At 55.8% G+C, this 21193-nt stretch overlaps 1 protein-coding gene and 1 pseudogene across 1 annotated transcript; both read right to left on the bottom strand.

Moving 5' to 3' along the window:
• Positions 1-1520: 1520 nt before the first annotated feature.
• CRYGN (crystallin gamma N) lies at positions 1521-8169 on the bottom strand. Its single transcript, XM_002715061.5, has 4 exons — positions 7598-8169; positions 6700-6948; positions 4357-4502; positions 1521-1719 (listed from the first exon to the last, which is right to left on the bottom strand). The coding sequence occupies exons 1-4, from the start codon at positions 7616-7618 to the stop codon at positions 1584-1586; spliced, it is 552 nt and encodes a 183-aa protein (XP_002715107.1). The 5' UTR covers positions 7619-8169; the 3' UTR covers positions 1521-1583.
• Positions 8170-17973: 9804 nt separating this feature from the next.
• Positions 17974-18443, bottom strand: LOC100348241 (small ribosomal subunit protein uS9-like; annotated as a pseudogene).
• Positions 18444-21193: the final 2750 nt, after the last annotated feature.

Below are 21193 nucleotides of genomic sequence, written 5' to 3'. Positions count from 1 at the left end.
GGGTGGGGCACAAGGAATGCCTTTTGTGCAGCCCCCACCACCACCTGGGGGTGTCTGGTCCTGGCTCAGCCTCTGCCATCCTGAGGCAGCTTAGAGGGGTCTCCCAGCAGCCTCACGGGGGTCCCCCACATGTTTGCTCTGGACAGGAGCGTTCATCCTGGGTAAATACGGTGGCCCTCAAGGAGGAATCTTTCACCATTTCTCTCTCAGAAGGAAATGGTGGGAGAAGAGGGAGGGGAACTACCCAGGGAACCAGGACAAATAGCCCCAACCTTCCTGGGACCACCGACCCGTTGTCCGCCCAGGCCCTACGCTTCTGCGCCCCTTTCCAGGGCTCTCAGCTCCAGGTCCCATTGTACCCCCCCCCCCCCAGCTGTCAGCAAGTCTCAGTTCCAGCCCCACATGAACTCCAGCGTCTGCCTGCCTTCCCCAGAAGTCCCGGAGGCCGGCCTGGAAGTGGTGCGAGGCAGACACGAGGCAGGCGGGCAGGGGAGGCACCCTCCGTCCTGCTGGGGTTTGCAAAGCTGGCTCAGCATCCATAGTGAGCATGGTGCAGGTGCTCCGGTCCCTCCTCCAGCCAGGGTCTCGGTCCCAGCACAGGCGGCAGCAGACATCCCTGTGAACCTGTCCCCAGGTCCCCAGGAACCCCCAGAGGACTCAAGACGGGCCCTTCCTCCCGCGACTGCCCCTCACCAGGGGCAGCTGATCCACATCTGCAGTCTCCAGGATTCTGCTGGGGGCTGTGGGCAGGGGCAAGGAACCACCTGGGCCACCCCCAGTGGCCAGGGGGCAGAGGCTGGACCTGGCTGGGGATGGCATTGGGGGCTGGGAATGTGGACCCTTTGATTCCCAGAAATCCCACTGCCTGGGCCCAGAGGTCTCATCCCAGGACAGAGACACACCCCTCCCGACCCCCACCTCTGGGTGTGTGACCCCCTCCAGACGCAAGCCCACCCCCACAGGGTGCCCAGTGTCCTGAGAAGGGTCAGCCTACAGGGAAGCCTGCGTGTTAGCTCCTGGGGCCGAGTGGGGCTAAGGCGACCGGCCAAGGGCACCTGGACAGACATCTGCCAGGCTCTGCCCTGGCTCTCACAGAGGCCAGGGTGCCGGCAGCTGCTGTTGCTGCCCAGTGTCCACCCTCGGCATTGCCTTGGAGCCCTCCTGTCCATGCAAACACCTCAAGCCCACTTCTCTCTCGCTCTCCATCAGGCAAGGGAGAGGGGCCTCCCTCATCCCCTTCCAGGCCAGGATCAGCCCCAGGGTTCCCACTGAGATAGATGCAGAGGCTCAGACCCCCCTGCACCAGGCCTTCCCCAGGCTCACCCAGTGGCTGGGCAGCCCCCGCCCGGTGCTGAGTCAGGGCAGGGCTCGGCCCCAGGGGAGCTGCTGGTTGGCCGCCCGGGTCCTCACTCACCCTCTCCGCTCCCAGGTCCCGCCCCCCCCGCCCCCCCCAGTCCCCAGTCCCCAGTCCCCGGCCCCTCCAAGGCCGCCGGGGGCCGAGAAAGCACTCGGAGGCCGGCTCGCGTCCGCTTCGAGGACTTTTATTGCCCAAGGTCCTGAGGCCCAGGCTGGGCTGCGAGGGGCTAGAAGAAGTTGACCACCCTGCGGAGCGACTGCACGCGGGCGCTGTGGGCCTCCCAGTCGGAGAAGCCGCGGAAGTCGCCCCTCTCCACCACGTACATGCGGCCACGGTAGTTGGGCTCCTCATACAGGACCCACCTAGGGGGGCAGCGGAAGGGCGGGTCAGGCGGTCGCCAGGACGCCGCCCCGGGACCACCACCCCCCACCCCCGCCTCCTGATCCTGCTGGCTCCGGGCGAGGGGGATGGGAGGTGCCCCGTAACTGCTGACGGTTTTAATTTAAAACTCACCAGTTGGTGGCAGGGACCAGCTGTGATTCCTGGATATGCTTCTACCCCCCAAGGAGGGGCTGGGACAGCTGGGAAATACCCCCAGGTCTCCTAAAGGGAGGAGCAGGGGACCCCCCCTGCTGGGACTGTTCCAGGGAGGCAGAGAGGGGAAGGAGGGGCGTGGCCTGCCTACACCTGCAAGAGGACTCTGCCTTCGTAGGGGGCCTCTGTGAGTGTCACCGTCCTGGCGCGGGGACCCAGCCCTGGCCCCATGGCCCTGTCAGGCAGCTTCTCCTTGCTGAGAGCTTGCATTGTTCAGAGTTCAAGCCCCAGGCCACGCTCCGCCCCAGACGTGGTGCCCCCAGCAACAGCCTCTGATTCATTTCCTGACCACTGAGCCTCATCCGCCCACAGGGCAAGCACAGGTTAAAGGAGATCACGTGCCTCCACAGTCAAAAGTGTTAGTTCAGGGACAGGTGTTTGGCCTAGCAGCTAAGCCCCTACTACCATGTCTGAGCGCCTGAGTTAGGTACTCAGCGCCCCTCGGACTGCGGCTTCCTGCTAATGTAGGCTCCTGGGAGGCAGCAGGTGATGCTGACCCCGGGGTGGGAGACCTGGATGGAGTTCCTGGCTCCCAACTTCAGCCTGGCGCAGTCCTGGCTAATGCAGGCATTTGAGGAGTGATTCTCTCTCTCTCTCTCTCTCTCTCTCTCTCTCTCTCTCTCTCACACACACACACACACACACACACACCATACCTGTCTCTGTCTCTCTCTGAAAGAAATACTTAAGAGCCAGTGTTGTGGTGCAGCAGGTTAAGCCACCATTTACAATGCTGTCATCCCATAACACAGCACCAGTTTGAATCCCAGCTGCTCTGTTTTCAATCCAGCTCCCTGCTAATGGCCTGGGAAAGCAGTGGAAGATGGCCCAAGTCCTTGGGCCCCTGCCACACACATAGGAGAATTTGGAGAATGAACCAGTAGATGGAAGATCTCTCTCGCTCCCTCTCCCTCTCTCTTCCCCTCTCCCACCTCTCCATATTTCTCTGCTGTTAACTAACTAAATAAAATCTTTATAAATACATAAATACAGCAGTAGTGCCTACCTTCCCCACCTCTGACTTAACAAGCCCCCGAATTTTCTGAAGTGTCAAGAGGGGAGCTGTGTTTTGGGTCCCAGTCATCTTCCATGCCATGTTACGACTTTTACCTCATGAAACACAACTGAGTCAGCAAAATTTCCAGGTCAGATGTTGTTCTCCCTCTGGGGCCCCTCCCCTCTCCCCTCTCCCCCTCCCCCCTCCCCCCTCCCCACCCATTGCCACGAACTCCGCACAGACCTGAAATTTTGCAAAGGTAGAGAAGGAGCAGAAGAAAGACTGGCACAAGACAGACTCCTGGAGAAAGCCAGGGAACACAGGCGCACGGGAAGGGAGCCCAGCAGGTGGGGGCCAGGCGGAAGGGCGGGCAGCACAGCTCTGCTCAGCTCAGCCCTGGTCTTCCTCGGCCGCTCCCATGACCACCCCCTTGCACCCCTCCTGAAATTCCCTGATCTTGAACCTCAGCAATACCGAAGCGCACGGCTCCCTTAGCTGCTCTGACAGGAGCCAGGACAGGTTCAGGACAGATGGTGTGTGTGGGCGGGGGCAGAGCTCACGTGGGGTGGGGCTGGAGGGCTCTTCTCTGGAGGGGAGGGAGAGGGCTAAGGTCTGGGAAGACACCCAACCCTAGAACAGTACAGACTTGACCAGGCTGTGCCATTCCCACGCTGGCTGAGTCTCAGCTTGCTCCTCCATGAAATGGGGCCGTGGAACCCTGGCCGGAAGGTTGGGCCAATGGGAAGAGATGGCCAGCTTGCCAGTGCTCTCGGGGTAAAGAGTGCAGGCCGCCTTTGGCTGAGCAGAAGGAAACCCCTGTGTGCAGGGCCACCAGCAAAGCACAGGCAAGCACAGGGACCATCAGCTGTATAGAAGCAGGAAGCAGCCCCTCTGGACTTGGGTCAAGTCCATCAAGAGGCAGACAACCTGAAGCCCACCAGCCCAGAGAGGCCCGTGTGGTGGACATATGCCTGCTCAGCAGAGGGGTCTGGTGCAGGGGTCAGAGGTCAGCCTTGCAGGCTAGGAGGTGGCCAGGGTGGGCAGGTGCACCCCACTGAGAGCAGGGCGATTCCACCACGAGCTTTTTTTTTTTTAATCTGGAAGGCCCTGGTTGGGGGCAGGGGGCGGGAGTCTCTTGATTAAGAAAAACCAAAGATGATCTATGCTCCCGGTCCATCTCAGAGACAAGCCCTCCTCCCTCTAATCCAGCAGTGTTCCTGGGGTGCTCCCTGAACCCTTTCCTGGCCATGAGAGAGAGGCTGCCCACCTGTTCCAATGAGATTGGAGGGGCAGCTGAGGGAGGGGCAGGGCCTTCGAGGTGGGGGGTGCCCTGCTCATCTGCTGCAGGGGGCAGGTGGCTACGAAGGGCCCGGCTGGGCTGGGCTGGGCAGCCCCGGCCGCTACTCACGCTCCATCCCCGTACACCTTGATGGCGTTGACACAACTCTTGGTCCAGCCCCGGCTCTGGAGGAAGGGGCAGTCGTCCACGAACTCCAGGCACTGGCCCGTGAAGTTGCAGCCCTCGAAGATTTCCAGGCGGAAGTGTTCCCCATGCTCCAGACCCGAGATGGTGCAGGGGAGAATGGGAGGAAACGCTCTGAGCCTGCCCTCCCCACACACAGAAGGCCACTACGGGAAGGCGCTCTGGGCTCCCCGGGGTTCCTGGGCTGGACTGGCTGGGGGGCAGGTGAGGGCCCACCTTCCCACCCAAACCCATCTATTCCTTTTTTTTTTTTTTTTTTTTTTTTGACAGGCAGAGTGGACAGTGTGAGAGAGAGAGAGAGAGAGAGAGAAAGGTCTTCCTTTGCCGTTGGTTCACCCTCCAATGGCCGCCGCGGCTGGTGCGCTGAGGCCGGCACACCGCGCTGATCCGAAGGCAGGAGCCAGGTACTTCTCCTGGTCTCCCATGGGGTGCAGGGCCCAAGCAGTTGGGCCATCCTCCACTGCACTCCCTGGCCACAGCAGAGAGCTGGCCCAGAAGAGGGGCAACCAGGACAGAATCCAGCGCCCCGACTGGGACTAGAACCCGGTGTGCCGGCGCCACAAGGCGGAGGATTAGCCTGTTGAGCCACGGCGCCAGCCATCTATTCCTTTTCTGACTGAGATGCAGCTGGATGAAAGAGCGCTGTTCCTTTAAAAAAGTTTCAGAGCCACTGAGCAGCTCAGAAGGCAAGATCCAGAGAGGGCAGTGCTACCAGGAGGCCAGCAGCCACTGGAGCCAGGGCCGAGGTCACTGGCTCCCCGCAGGTGCACCCCAGCCACACCAACACATTCCTTGGTTTGGCTTCTCCCCACTGGCCTATGGGCCAGAGGCAGGCCTTCAGATAATAATATTTGAAAATGGTAAAAGAACCTTTTATAAAAACATGAAGCCTGGGGCCGGTGCGGTGGCGTAGTGGGTAAAGCTGCTGCCTGTGGTGCCAGTATCGCCTATGGGCACCGGTTCGAGTCCCGGCTGCTCCACTTCCCATCCAGCTCTCTGCTGTGGCCTGGGAAAGCAGTGGAGGATGGCCCAAGTCCTTGGGCCCCTACACCCGCATGGGAGACCCAGAGGAAGCTCCAGGCTCCTGGCTTCGAATCAGCCCAGCTCCAGCTGTTGCAGCCAGTTGGGGAGTGAACCAGTGGATGGAAGACCTCGGTCTGCCTCTCCTCTCTGTATAACTCTGAGTTTCAAAAAAAAAAAAAAAAAAAAAAGCCCCAGATCTAAAACAAATAACCAATCTCATTAGCTGAAGTCCCGCTGGCCTGCCCAGATCCCACAAGATTCCCCCACGCTTCCAAATAGCACAGGCTAGGGCTGCTCCCCAACAGGCTCCATGCGGGGCCAGGCCCCCCCCGGGGGGGCTGACCTCGAAGACAACTCTCTTCGCAAGGCACCCAGGACGTGGGTCACACAAGTAACAGCTTCCCTTGTCCAAAAGTCCACTGCCCTGTGGGAACACTCGGAAAGGCTTCTTGACAATCCGAGATGCCAAAAACCAGCTGGTTATGCAGTCCCTGTGCGAGAGACGGGGTGGGGGCCCACGCAGACAGGCCCCTTTCCCAGGATCCTCGGGTGTCTGCCGGAGCCTGCAACCCAGGGACAGGTGTGCGCGGGGCTGAGGCGCTCCTCCACAAGAACTGCTCACCCCCAAGCTTGGGCACCAGCCATCTGCCACCAGGAGGTGGCCGACTCGTGGCAGGTCACTTGGCGCTTCTGGCTTGGGGAACCCTCAGTCCTCTAATCCCACCCTAGAGGCAACTGGACATAGAGGGTCCTTCTCCGTGGGGGAGCCACACCCTCTCATCTGTTCTCTCTGTGCCACTCCAAGGGATCCGCCCCCAGCAGCCCTGCTTGCATTGGCTGTTGGAGATCAGAGCCTCCAAGGCTCACAAACGCACCAAAAGGTCTGCACCAGGTCTGTCTGCACCAGTCAGTCTGACTTCTGCCGAAGGCGCCCCCGTCCGGTTGCAAATCCAAACTTCCAGCCCCCTTTTTTAATGGGACATTTAGCTCGGGTTTTGGGGTCAGAAATTTAAAGTGATTTCCTGATCTGTGCCTGTAAGGGTACATGCATGGAGACTCCCAGGGGCTCCACCACGCGGCCCCAGCCCCCGATCCCCTCCACCGTCTCCCACCAGCTTGAGGCGATGGGTAGGGTTCTCTCCCAGTCTTAGTGCTCCGGGGTTACCTGTCCTGTGTCCGCCCCAGGCCAGGCTCTCAGCCACCCCACCAGGAAGTGCCCAGCCCCCAGGGGGCGTGGCTACTCACCATTCCTACCGGCCGGCAGGAGCCCATGTGGTCATTGTGGCCGTTCCAGCGGAGGAAGTCGGGGTAGTCGCCGTGCTCCAGGATGAACTGCTGGCCCCGGAAGTCGGGATGGTCGAAGCAGACCCAGGCCCCGCTCTCCACGCGAATGGAGTTCACCCTGTTCATGAAGCCTCGGTCCTGAAAGTTGTCGCACTCCCCGAAGACTTCCAGCTTCCGCCCCGTGAAGTGCTTGCCCTCGTAGAAAGTGATCTGCAAGGGCCAGGCTGGGGCTCAGGGTCAAGGGCATCTCTCTCTTTCATTTTTGGGGGTGGGGGTCTGGAGCCCAACATCCTTGATGGAACCCTGACCCTGGTGCAGGTGGCCCGGCAGTGGACATGCAGTGTGGGGGGGGGGGGGCGAGGATAACACCCTGGCTGCTGGAGGCACCTGGGCTCTGGGCTGCTTTTTTATGGGAGTCACACGTGAAGGTGTGCCTCTGGCGACCACAGGTTTGATCAGGGTAGCTGCACAGGGACGCTAGACAAGGTGGCAGGGAGAGACCAGTGCCTGCTACCCCTCCTGCACAGACACAGGTCTGGTCATCCCCCACCCCCGCCCCAGACGTGCCAGGACAGTTCACATCTCAGCGTGGCACAGAGATCCAGACCCAAGTGCCCCTTGAAGAGACCCTGAAAGAAATGCCACTGGGTGACCGGCCCCAAGCAAGGAAGACGCCGCAGCAGCGGGGACAGCAGGGCCCCGCAGCTCTGACCCCATCCTAGCTCCGGAAGACAGTCTCACCCCAGACAGGCCCTCGGCCAACAGCCAGGCTGCCCCACGGTCAGAGCCGATGCATCGATCGATCGATCACGCATGAGGCCCCCTGCCCGGTTTACGTTCGGCCGAGGGCCGTACTCACCTTTCCGGAGCGCTGCGCCATCGTGCGCCGTGCCCAGTCCTCCGTGGACTCCCGTTTATACCGGGCGGCGCCCTGCTGGGTCAGCGCCGCCCCGGACAAAAGATTTGCTTGGCCGGGCACCGTCGTGTTAGTCCTGTCGGGCGTGCTAAGCCCGCGAGGGGCCACTGGGACGGCCGACGGGACCCTGTGTCACCCGCAGCCCCCAAGGCCTCCTCCCTCCCTGAACCTCCTTTCCAGCCCACCCGGCGTCCCCTGCTGAGTCAGGGCCAAAACTCCCGCCACCACCTGGGGTGGGGAGGGGGTGTCTCACAGCACTCCCCAGTGCAGCCCCTCCCCCTGACCCACCTCCTCCTTCCTCCCCAGGCCTTCCGTGACCTGTACTGGCTGCACATGGCTCCACATGGTCACTGCCTTGGTTCTGTGGACAAGGATGGAGGCCAAGTCCCCCGGGGGTGAGGGAAGACAGCCTTAACTGCAACTCCCCTCCCCCACAGTCCTGTTTCCGAGTGCCCCGCGCTGGGGGTCTGCTGCCGGGCTCTGCACCCCTGTATCTCTGTGGCCAGGCACATAGACCAGACGGCCCCCAGAGGATGAAGATCTGTTTGCAGGATCATGCAGCCCGGGCCGTGGAAGGAGACTTTCCCAGGGCCCTGAAGGACTTGGCACACAAGAGAGGCTCAAATATTGTTTATGGAGGGAGAGCGGAGTAAACACTGAGCCCACAATTGCTGGGGAGATGAGCTGTGAACAATGCAACCGGGAATCAGGTGGCTGCGGGCAGAGGGCTGCGGGGAGCCAGGCTCTGAGATCAAAGCAGACGGAAGCCTGCAGGAGGTCCTGGGGGAGGGGGGCAGGAGGGCCAGAGAGGGGGCGCTGTGAGGAGCAGTCTCGGTGGCTCCTCTGCTTCCAGGAAAGTAGAGTCTAATTTTTCTCGTTGTGTCCCAGAGGAGGTCATGTGACTCTTGAGGCAGAGGAGTGACCTTGACCCCTGCCCCCCCCCCCACTCTGGGAGGGCATCAGAGGCAGACAGGGCCTGGCCTGGAACGGGATGTCACCCTTGCATCCAAAGACAGCCCTGTCTCAGGGGAGCCCACCAGGCCCAGCCATCGCCTCCACATCCACTCTCCCAAACCACGTGTGCCAACCTTTGTGTCTCAGGACACGGCCTGGCCTGGCGGGGACGGATAACAGACAGCAAAATCTCCTGGCAACCCAGAAAACCTCTCCTGGAAGGTGGAGAGAACACGGACAACAGGGCTGAGCGTGCAGGCCCAGTCCAAGTGCGGGCTTTGGGACTGCGATGGAGTCAGGTGACAGCTGAGGGAGGCCCTTCTGCCCCTGGGGGAGCTGGGCCGTGGGACACCCGGCCATCGTCCCTCAGTGTGGCATTTCAGAGTGGTCCTGGACTCCAGGAGGCAGTGAGCCTGAGCTGCCGGGCTGACTGGTGGCTTATTTCCTGTGGAGAGGATTTTTACACATTGGAAAAAGACAGAGAAAACAATTTTGAAAGAAATGGGAGAGAGGGAATGTCTCTTCCCTTACTTGCAGGAGGGGATATTAAGCCTCTTCTTACCATTTTAAAAAAGACAGGCCTTGGGAACCGGTGTTTAGCCTAGCAATGCCGACGGCTCTGACCCGCATTGGAGTACATGGGCTCAATTCCAGTGCTTGGGTTTGAGTCTTTGCTCTGACTGCTGACTCCAGCGTCTGCCAATGGAGACCCAGTAACTGGGTCCCTGCCGTGCGGATGAGAAACCTGGATTGTGGTCTTGGATTCTGGCTCCGGCCCTGCCCGGGCCATTGTAGACATTTGAGGATTGAACCAGCAGATGGGATCTCTCTCTCTCTCTCTCTCTCTCTCTGCCTCAAGTTTAAAAACACAGGCCATTTTTTTTTAGAGTTTTACACTGACAGTAAAATGGGGTGGCGAGAGTTCCCACAAGTCAGGTTTGGAATTGTTCAGGGTTTTGGCCTTTCATACCCCCAGAAAAGAGACGGAAAAAGGAGCTGGAAACCGACCTCAACAGAGGCAGGTTGCAAAGAGGGGCGACAGCCTGTTCTTATGCGCAGGGCAGGCACAGGGCTGGGTTTTTACCTGGCTGAAGAGGGATTGGCTGCTGGTGGGAGGCAGGAGGCTTGCGGCTGGCGGGGAGTAGGCAGTAGGGGGCTTTCCGAGAAGCCGCTGGGAACTGTTCTCTTACCTGTTTCACAAGCTGCCCCGGGACGCTTACCCTGCTTTGCAGGGTCTGGGGGAGGTTGAGCTTGGTTCCTGCACCAAGGGCCTCCACAAAAGGAGGAAATGGGGCTTTGTTGCCCTTTGCCATAGACCCCCTTCTGCCGGACCTTGCATGAGCCTGCCCCGGTCAGCATGTGGCCCCCCAGGTGGTCCCTTTGTTACAGTTGATGAACAGGTTCACTCTTAGTGATGTACTTTTGTGGATTTGGACATGTGTATTGAATGAATTCAGCCCAAAATATGCAGCTCTGATTTTTTTAAAGCTTCATTTATTCATTTGAAAAGCAGAGTTACACAGAGAAAAAAGGAGTTACAGAGAAAGGACTGAGAGAGAGAGAGAGAGAGAGAGAGAGAGAGAGAGAAAGGAGAGAGAGAGAGGGAGAGGAGAGAGAGAAGGAGAGAGAGGTCTTCCATCTGCTGATTCATTCCCCAAATGGTCACAATGGCCAGGGCTGAGCTGATCTGAAGCCAGGAGCCAGGAGCTTCCTCCGGGTCTCCGAGGTGGGTGCAGGGGCCCAAGCACTTGGCCCATCTTCTGCTGCTTTCCCAGGCCACAGCAGAGAGCTGGATGGGAAGTGGAGCTGCTGGGACACAAATCTCTGCCCATATGGGATGCCCAAGTTGCAAGCAGCGGCTTAGCCTACTACGCCAGAAAGCCAGCCCTTGCTCTGTTTTGAATTAGAGACATTTAAAAAAAAAAAAGTGTGTGCAAAGATTACTCTGAATTCTGTTTCTAGGATTCAAGGAACTTCTTTAGGGAGTGGTGTAGCCTCTTATCTCAAGGACAGAAATGAAGGCTGAGAAGGTCCTGTACAGATCTAGTTGAAATGATTCTTTTTTAAAGATTTGTGTATTTGAAAGGCAGAGTTAGAGAAAGAGAGAGAAACAGAGAGAGAGGTCTTCCATCCGCTGGTTCACTCCCCAAATGGCCTCAGTGTCTGCAGCTGGGTAGATCTGAAGCCAGGCCAGGAGCCAGGAGCTTCTTCCAGTTCTCTCACGTGGGTACAGGGGTCCAAGTGTTGTAGGCAGGCAGATAAGATAAAAGTAATTAGCTCACCAGCGCTATGGTGCAACGGGTTAAGGCCCTGGCCTGAGTACCGGCATCCCACATGGGCACCAGTTCGAGTCCCGGCTGCTCCTCTTCCAATCCAGCTCTCTGCTGTGGTCTGGAAAAGCAGTAGAAGATGGCCCAAGTCCTTGGGCCCCTGCACCCGTGTGGGAGACTTGGAAGAGACTCCTGGCTCCTGGCTTCGGATCAGCGCAGCTCCAGCTGTTGCGGCCATTTGGGGAGTGAACCAGCGGATGGAAGACCTCTTTTTGTCTGTCTCTACCTCTCTCTCTGTAACTCTGTCTTTCAAATAAATAAAATAAATCTTTTTTTTTAAGTGATTAGCTCTGCGAGCCGGAAAACCACACTCCCTGTGTGATCTCATGCCCCTACCTGACCACACCTGTGTACCCACCTGCCAATCAGGCTGTAGAATCACTCCCCTTTGGAAGTGAATAAAAGGCATGAAACAGGGTGGGCCTGGCCCTTTTGCCCTTTTTTGCCACTATGGACCTTTGTCCCCCCCTCCCCCCCCACCACCCGAGCGCCTTCGGGCACATGGCCTTGGGCTGCCTGCACTGCCTGCCTTCGCTTGGCTGCCTGTGATAAGTTGCCGGTAGTAGCTGCTCTTAACCGAAGGCTTTGCTGAGTGTGGCTTTTGGCCTGCTCTCTGCTCGGTATGGATCTAGACTTCCCTTCCCTCCCTTTCTCTCTTAGACAGAGCCCTCACTCGCCTATGCATTTCTCTCACTGAATACAAAGCTTAAAAATGTAGTCTATGGCCGGTGCCGCGGCTCACTAGGCTAATCCTCCGCCTTGCGGCGCCGGCACACCGGGTTCTAGTCCCGGTCGGGGCGCCGGATTCGGTCCCGGTTGCCCCTCTTCCAGGCCAGCTCTCTGCTGTGGCCCGGGAGTGCAGTGGAGGATGGCCCAAGTGCTTGGGCCCTGCACCCCATGGGAGACCAGGAGAAGCACCTGGCTCCTGCCATCAGATCAGCGCGGTGCGCCGGCCGCAGCGCGCTGGCCGTGGCGGCCATTAGAGGGTGAACCAACGGCAAAGGAAGACCTTTCTCTCTGTCTCTCTCTCTCTCACTGTCCACTCTGCCTGTCAAAAAAAATGTAGTCTATTTGAGCCAGCAAGAACCCACAAGGCTTATTAATAAGCAAATCGGTATCACAAGGACTTGGGCCATCTTCCACTGCTTTCCCAGGCACATTAGTGGGGAGCTAGATTGGAAGTGGAGCAGCCAGGACTCAAACCAGCGTCCCTGTGGGATGCCGGCACTGCAGACGACAGCTTAATCCGCTATGCCACAGCGCCGGCCCTGACACAACTCCTATCTTTTAAGCCTCCCACATAAGCCAGCTGCTTTTCCACAACGTCCTGCTCTTTGCTCAATTCAGTTCATGAGGGTATAGTGGCCTCTTTGAGGCTTCTGTTTCCTAGGACGTTTCCTCTGCCAAATAAAACTCATAGATGACATAGATTGGTATGATTTCTTCCCACTGCTCTGTCTTACACCAGCTTCTACTCAGGCAGGGGCTCTAAGCGGGTAGAGGGGGGTCTGTTGCCCCTACACGATGGCGACACGTATCCCACCCACACCCCGCTACAACTTCACACAGTACTGCACGGCCTCCACCTGCTGTTCCGTCCCTCTCCTAACCCCTGGTCACTTCACTGCCTCCCTATTTTGCCTTTTCCAGAGTATCCTATAGTGGTAATAGTGTAGTATATGCTATATATAGCAGTATAGTATAGTATAGTATAGTACAGTACAGTACATAGCCTTTTCAGGTTGATTTTGTTCACTTAAACATATACATATAAGATACATATCTTAGGTTGTCATGTGTAATGCCTGCAGCACATATTGGAATGCCTGGATTTGAGTCTCACCTCCCCTTTTTTTTTAAGATTTTTTTTAAGATTTATTTATTCATTTGAAAGGCAGAGAGAGAGAGAGAGAGAGGTCTTTCATCCACTGGTTCACTCCCCAATCGGCCGCAATGGCCGGAGCTGAGCCAATCCAAAGCCAAGAGCCAGAGCTTCATCCAGGACTCCCAAGCAGGTGCAGGGGCCCAAGGACCTGGGCCATGCTCCACTGCCTTCCCAGGCCACAGCAGAGAGCTGGATTGGAAGTGGAGTAGCCAGGACACGAACTGGCATCCATATGGGATGTGGCTTTACCCATTACGCCACAGCACCGGGCCCTCACCTCTACTTTTGATCCAGGTTCCTACTAACGTGCACCCTTGAGGGAGCAGGTGATGGCTCAAGCACTTGGGTCCCTGCCACCCACATGGAAAAGCTGGAAGGAGTCCAGCATCCACACGGGATGCTGCAGGTGGCGGCTTCACCTGCTTTGCCATGACGCTAGCCCCAGAGCGCCTTATTTTCTTAATGACATAATGCGTTTTTTAAAATATTTACTTATTTATTTGAAAGACAGAGTTACACAGAAAGGTAGAGTCAGAGAGAGAGAGAGAGAGAGAGGTCTTCCATCTGCTGGTTTACTCCCCAAATGACCGCAACGGCCAGAGCTGAGCTGATCTAGAGCCAGGAGCTTCGTCCGGGTCTCCCACGCGGGTGCAGGGGCCCAAAGACTTGGCCCATCTTCTGCAGCTTTCCCAGGCCATAGCAGAGCGCTGGATCGGAAGTGGGGCAGCCGGGAATCAAAGCGGCGCCCATATGGGATGTCTGCACGTCAGGCGAGAACTCAACCGGCTCACCACGGCACCGGTGAGCTTCTTATTTTTAATCTGTATTTACACTTATCACACCAGGTGACAGAAGGTGATATAAGCAGAATTCAAAAGAACGGATAAAAATATACTTGGAAAAAAAATAAACCTCTCCACGGCCTCACTCAGGGCACTGGTATGAACGTTCGCTTGCACTCCCCATACCAGATGCAATGCTTCAATTCTCACCTGGAATTTTTTTTAAAACTACTGAATTTTCTTTCTTTTTTTCTTTTTTTTTTTTAAATTTTTTGACAGGCAGAGTGGACAGTGAGAGAGAGAGACAGAGAGAAAGGTCTTCCTTTGCCGTTGGTTCACCCTCCAATGGCCGCTGTGGCCAGCGCACTGCGCTGATCCGAAGGCAGGAGCCAGGTGCTTCTCCTGGTCTCCCATGGGGTGCAGGGCCCAAGCACTTGGGTCATCCTCCACTGCACTCCTGGGCCACAGCAGAGAGCTGGCCTGGAAGAGGGGCAACCGGGACAGAATCTGGCACCCCAACCGGGACTAGAACCTGGTGTGCCGTCACCGCAGGCAGAGGATTAGCCTAGTGAGCCCCGGCGCCAGCCCCTCACCTGGAATTTTCATGACAATTTGATCACCTGAGAAGAGGCCTGCCAAGATTCATACATTCGATGAGTATTTCTGCCCCAAATATGCACCAGCCAAGCCCGTCAAACCTCACCATTCAGGATGGCACTGTTGAAATGTCACTTGAAGCAGGTGAGAGCTTGAGCTGTGTATGGATGCTGGTTGGGGACAAAATGCTAAGGGAGCAAACCTAGAATGGATACTGAGGCAGTGCCTGAATGCTTTCCTGATTTAAGAAAATCTTAAGGGGCCGGTGCCGTGGCTCACTTGGTTAATCCTCCGCCTGTGGCCCCAGCATCCCATATGGATGCCGGTTCTAGTCCCAGTTGCTCCTCTTCCAGTCCAGCTCTCTGCTGTGACCCAGGAAGGCAGTGGAGGATGGCCCAAGTGCTTGGGCCCTGCACCCATATGGGAGACCAGGAGGAAGCACCTGGCTCCGGGCTTCGGATTAGCGCAGTGCGCCGGCCATAGCAGCCATTTGAGGAGTGAACCTACGGAAGGAAGACCTTTCTCTCTGTCTCTCTCTTTCACTGTCAAGAAAGGAAGGAAGAAAATCTCAATAACGTGTGACATTGGAGCCACCAGTAGCTGCTCTGCACCAAAGCAGCTTTAAAAAAATTGTTTATTTATTTTAATTTGAAGAAAGAGTGAAAGAGAGATAGAGACAGAGATAGAGACAGAGAGCTCTTTCATCTACTGGTTCCCTCTCCAAATGCCTGCCTCAGCCAGGCCTGGGCTGGGCTGGGCTGAAGCCAGGAGCCAGGAAACTATATCCAGGTCTCCCACATGGGTGGCTGCGACCCAAGTACTTACACCATCATCTGCTGCCTTCCCAGAATGCATTAACCAGGAGCGGGATGGGGAGCCAGAGTGGCACTCAGAGAGGGGGTGTGGGCACCTCGAGTTGTGCCCACCTAATGGGGTGTTACAGACTTGTACAAATCCATCACCCACTTTCCTGCCTCCCTTTCCTGCCTCTTTGTTTTTGTCATATCTCTGCCTTTTTGGATAACAAAGAGCAGTCTAAAGAGTAAGATAAGGAACAATAACACACTCACTGGGTTTGTCAAATGTCCTCATTTTGCCATGTTTGGATCACATCCAGATTTTTAACTTCAAAAAGAATTATCTGGTGGGTGTGCTGGGGTTGTGGGTTAAGCTGCCTCCTGGGATGCCTACATCCTATACCAAAGTGTTTGGTTCAAGTCCCAACTATCTGTTTGCAACTCAGTTTCCTGCTAATGTAAGGCAGAGAACAATGGACAAAGTACCTGTGCCCCTGCCACCCATGTGGGAGACCAGGATGGAGTTCCTGGCTCCTGGCCAGGGGAGAGAGAGAGAGAGAAATCATTTATATGCTGGTTCACTCCCCAAATGGTTGCAGAGGTTGGGGCTGGGCCAGGCAGAAGCTGGGAGCCAAGAGCTTCTTTCAGGCCTCCCATGTGGATTGCAGGGGTCCAAGGACCTCTGCTGCTTTCCCAGATGCATCAGCAGGGAGTTAGATTGGAAGTGGAGCAGCCAGGACTGGAACCGTCATCCATGTGGGATGCCAATACTGCAGTCAGTGGCTTAACCAACTACACCACAGCGCCGGCCCTCATCACTGTGCCTTTCAAATAAAGAAATAAAACAAGAGCTGTTCAATCCATTTCTTCTCCAAGTGTCAATTTCACTTCTACTGATTGCCTTTTAGGTGCTCTATTAGTTATCACAGGTCAGGGAGAATGCATCTAAAAGGCAATCAGTAGAAGTGAAATTGACACTTGGAGAAGCAATGACTTGAACAACCCTTGTCTTGACTGTTGAGGAATAGTTTTTTTTTTTTTCATAGTATTTGCTGAATTCTTAACATAGAGTTAATAATATGTGTATAAAGTCAATTGAAAATAGATCTCAGTAAAAAACAAGAGTGGGAATGAGAGAGGGAGCAGGAAGAGGAGTGGGAGTGTGGGCACAGTGGGAAGAATCACCATGTTCCTAAAGTTGTAATTATGGAGTATATAAAGTTTATAACTTGGCCGGCGCTGCGGCTCACTAGGCTAATCCTCCGCCTAGCGGCGCCGGCACACCGGGTTCTAGTCCCGGTCGGGGCGCCGGATTCGGTCCCGGTTGCCCCTCTTCCAGGCCAGCCCTCTGCTGTGGCTAGGGAGTGCAGTGGAGGATGGCCCAGGTGCTTGGGCCCTGCACCCCATGGGAGACCAGGAAAAGCACCTGGCTCCTGGCTCCTGCCATCGGATCAGCGCGGTACGCCGGCCGCAGCGCGCCGGCCGCGGCGGCCATTGGAGGGTGAACCAACGGCAAAGGAAGACCTTTCTCTCTGTCTCTCTCTCTCACTGTCCACTCTGCCTGTCAAAAATAAAAAAAATAAAAAAAAAAAAATAAAGTTTATAACTATAAAGTTGTATAGTTCTGATTACATTCCTATGGACTTACTTCTAAGGGTACAGTTTAAAAACTTGCTGTGAGACCCCAAGTCCCTTTAAGCTGGGTAGTAAAAATACCATCTTAAGTGTTAAAGTGATAATATAGATAGGATTAGGTGGTCTGGTAATAATAATAGATAGAATTAAAAAGGAGTGAATGCTCCAACATGGGAAACAGTCCACACAGCAGACTCATAGAATGACAATTGCTTTAAGTAACGCTCTGACCTCAGAATCAGCCCTTAAGGCATTCTGGTCTGGCTGAAAAGCCGAGAGCATTTCAGGCATGGAAAGCCAAGACACTGTGGCAAAAAGTGTCCAACATGAAGGATCTCTCTGGGTGAGACCCCAGTGGAAAGAAGTGGTCATCAAAGAAGGGTGTACTTTTCTCTGAAAGGAGGAGAGAACTTCCACTTTGCTTATGGCCTTGTCTAAATACTGAAAGAGGTTTCCATAGCCGAGGCAGCTCATGTCAAGAGCCTCAGGTGATACTGATGCCATACATAAGAGTGTTAACTTTAAATTAACAGGAGTCACTGTGCACTGATTTCCCAGCAGGACCTCTGTCCTCAAAGAGTTGTATTATGAGAATTAACAGTAAAACTTGATTTCAAAGATTTATTTCATTTTAGTGTATTAACTGAAGGATATTCTTATGTCTCATAAGTTTTAGTTATGCCTGAGTGTTCATCTCCATTGCTTATTTTCTTAGGTGATTCCTTAATTAATGATAAAACTTGTTCTCAAAGACTTATTTTCTTTTACTGTATTAAGGGGAGGATATTCTTATGTCTCATAAGTTATAGTTATGTCTAAGTGCTCACATAAGATGTATCAGTCTTGGGTTCTTCTTTAAAGTTAATTAAGTTTCTAAAAAAAAGTGAAATTAACTTCGAGTTGTAATGACTTTGAACAGCCCTTGTCTCGACTGTTGAGGAACATCTTTTTTGTTGTTGTTTTTTTTTTTTTGTGCAAATTGTTGAATTTATTACTTTGTATAGAGTTGTTCTTCTGTGTATAAAGTTAATTGGGAATGGATCTTAGTGGAGAATGTACTGGGAATAGGAGAGGAGGAACAGAAGGGGTGGAGCATGGGTGGGAGGGTGGGTATTGTGGGAAGAATCACTATATTCCTAAAGTTGTACTTATGAAATGCATGGAGTTTGTATTCCTTAAATAAAAGGTTTCCTTGTGAGAAAAAAGAAATAAAAATGAAAAAGTACAAAAAGGAAAGTATGCACAAAGTTGAAGCCTTTTTTTCTTCAGTGGAATAGAATACTCACTATCATAATCTAAAAATTTTTTAAAAGATATACTTTTTTTTAATCCCACAACCACTGTATATTATGGAGCTGACCCCTGATCGGGGTGATGGGCTTATCGGTAGGATTTCTGGTAGCGAGCATGGGCACTGGGGCCTCCAAACTTTTCTGGCTCGCTGCGGCAGGGGTCAGCTACCGCAGGGTGTGGTCATACTGGATGAGGATGTCTTTGATCTTCTTGGAAGCCTCGTCCACATATTTCTGGTAATAGGCCACCAGGGCTTTGGAGATGGACTGGCGGATCACGTAAATCTGAGCCACATGACCACCACCCTTCACTCGAACCCGGATGTCCACGCCAGCAAAGCGCTCCTTGCCCAGAAGCGGAACAGGCTCCACAGCTTGTACTGCAGCGTGCACGGCTCAATCATCTCCAGCTGCCTCCCATTCACCTCGATAAGCCTGTTGCCCCGTTTGCAGTGCGCCATGGCGGTGGCTGCCTTCCGAAGACTTGAACGGACTGTAGCGGGCCATTAGACAGCATGGCTGTGGCCGAACTACAGAGATCCTCACTGCAAGGCGCTGCAACCGGAAAAAGAAGATATATTACTTAAGAGGCACAGGGAGCAGGGCCAGCACTGGCGTAGCAGGTGAAGCCACCATCTGCAGTGCCGGCATCCCATATGGGCGCCAGTTCGAGACCAGGCTGTTCCTCTTCTGATTCAGCTCTCTGCTATGGCCTGGGAAAGCAGTAGAAGATGGCCCAGGTCCTTGGGCCCCTGCACCCGCGTGGGAGACCTGGAAGAAACTCCTGGCTCCTGGCTTTGAATCGGCACAGCTCTGGCCATGTGGCCATCTGGGAAGTGAACCACTGGATAGAAGACTCTCTCTCTCTCTGCCTCTGCCTCTCTGTAACTGTGCCTTTCAAATAAATAAATAAATCTTTTTTTTTTTTTTAAAGAGGCATAGGGAGCAGTAAAGAGAGGGAGGGAGAGACAGCAAGCACTCTTCTGCTGGCTGACCCTCCAGATACCCGCAGTGGCTGGGACTGGCGCCAGGAGCTGGGAACTCAAACTGGGCTTCCCACGTAGATGGCAGAGACCCATTTACTTGAGCCATCACCGCTGCCTCCCAGGCTCTGCATCCGCAGGAAGCTGCAGACAGGAGCCAGTGTGGGACCCAGGTACGCAGTGTGAGAAGAGGATGTCTTTTTTATATTTAAATTTATTATAGATTTATTTGAAAGCCAGAGTTACACAGAGAGAGGAGAGGCAGAGAGAGAGGGATCTTCCACCTGCTGATTCACTCCCCAGATGGCCAAAATGGCCAGAGCTGCACCGATCTGAAGCCAGGAGCCAGGAGTTTACCCTGGGTCTCCCACTCTGGTGCAGGGGCCCAAGGACTGGGGCCATCTTCCACTGCTTTCCCAGGTCATAGCAGAGAGCTGGATTGGAAGTGGAGTAGCCAGGACTTGAACCGGTGCCCGTGTGCGATGCCGGCCCTGCATGCTGGGTCTTTAACCCGCTGTGTCACAGCACCACCCCCCCTCCATGGATTTGCTCTTTTATAAAGCACTTGTGCGTATGTATCATTTGCCCCTTCTCCTGAGTCTTTCCGTGTTGATGTGTGTGTTCACCTGTTGTCTGTTCCTTGGTCGTGAAGACCCTTCCCCAGTTTGTGGCTTGGAGCCATCCTGGTCAGTTTCTTTGATGGGCGTGTCGGAGTGTATCAGGGGAGGAAGTTCCGGCTCAGGAACCTGCACTGAGCCCACTCAAGTCTCCTGCAGGGGTGTCGCAGTCCCTCAGCCCCCTCACCTGGGGCTCTGGCTGTGTGTGACAGGCTGGGAGCAGGCCCCTTGCCGGGCCCCCACTCCGAGAAGCATCCTCGGGCCTCAGCAGAGGGGAGCCGTGGCGGGGGCAAGGGGCTCGGGAGAGGCCATCCCTGGGCGGCCCCTTCCTAACGGAGGCTGTGTGTCTCCCAGGCCCACAGCTGGAGTCTGCAGTGAAGCTGACTGGACAACCGCAGGTGTCTGCCCCGCCCGCAGCAAGACGGAAGGCAGGAGGAGGGTCTGGCGGAGGAGGCTGCAGTCCTGCTCCGGGGAGTTACAGCCGAGGTGCGGAGGGACGGTGTGGACCCGGGGCGCCCCCAAATCGAGCCACAGCGGCTCAGCGCGGGCTATCTGCATGGGAGGTCTCTGGGGTCAGATGGGGAGGCACCAGTGGGTACAGGGGGTGTGGGGACACTCATGTGTGAAGTCATAGCAGATGGTGACCTAACAGTCTGACCTCACACAACTCCTGCAGCCCAGCCCTGTTCTCCAGGGTGCAGCTCCCGCACTTGGTCCTGTGGCCTCCGCCTCCAACCCCAGCGCTCCCGGCTTGCAGCTGGGGAGCCCAAGTCCCTACTTGCCTCATAGCCCCTCACACCTCACACCTCGAGGGGACCTCACGCGTCCTCTTTTCTCTTCTCTCTTCCCCCCTTCCCTTCTCTCTCTCCCGCCGCCCCCAACGCCACTCCCTCCCCCAATTAGGAATTATTTCAGCAGTCAGAAGGGTCAGTCAGTGAATGCGCTTCAGAAATAAAACATTTCAAACAGTGGGGGCGGGACGGGGGCTTCCTAATTTGAATTTTATCTTCTACAACTTAAAACCGGACCCGGCCACTTTCCTGCCTAAAACCCCTCCAGCGGCTTGGCACACCTCCCTGCCGCCGGGTGCTGCGCGTTCGCCCGCGCGGGCTCGGAGCGGGCACCCGCCGCGCGCTGACCCCGCCGGACTCCGCGGCAGACCACCGGGGGCGGGCGGGCCCCGCAGCGCACGGAGGACCGCTGACCGCGCACGCGAGAGGAGCCCTCTGGGCCCTCCGGGCGCGGAGAAGCGCGCCCCCTGGCGGCGGAGTCGGAGCCCGCCGAAGCCCGACCCTGAGCCCCTGACCCCGCGCGTCCCTGCGTGGTCCTCCCAGGAGAGGCAACAGGTCTCCTAGGGACTTCGGACTGGGCAGGAAAGGCCAGGCTGGGCGACTGCTCCCTAGAAAACACCCCCGGTCCCCACCCGCAAACGCAGCGCGAGCTGAGGACAGGAAAGGTGCCGGAGTCTGACCTCTACTGGCGGAATCTGCCGGACGCTGGAGAGTCTGGTGTTGGGTCCAACTCCGTAATAGGAAGAGTGTTAGGGGTGCGTCCCAGCCCTCCGCCCAAGCATTCAGACTTCCTGATCCCGACACAAAACCTGATAATGTCCCCTCCTGGAAAACAGGCCCCTCAAAATGCAACTAAAACGCAGTGTGGGGCCAGCG

The sequence above is a fragment of the Oryctolagus cuniculus genome, chromosome 7 (assembly GCF_964237555.1).
Source record: "Oryctolagus cuniculus chromosome 7, mOryCun1.1, whole genome shotgun sequence".
NCBI lineage: Eukaryota > Metazoa > Chordata > Mammalia > Lagomorpha > Leporidae > Oryctolagus > Oryctolagus cuniculus.
This window is presented reverse-complemented; position numbering and strand designations above follow the sequence as displayed.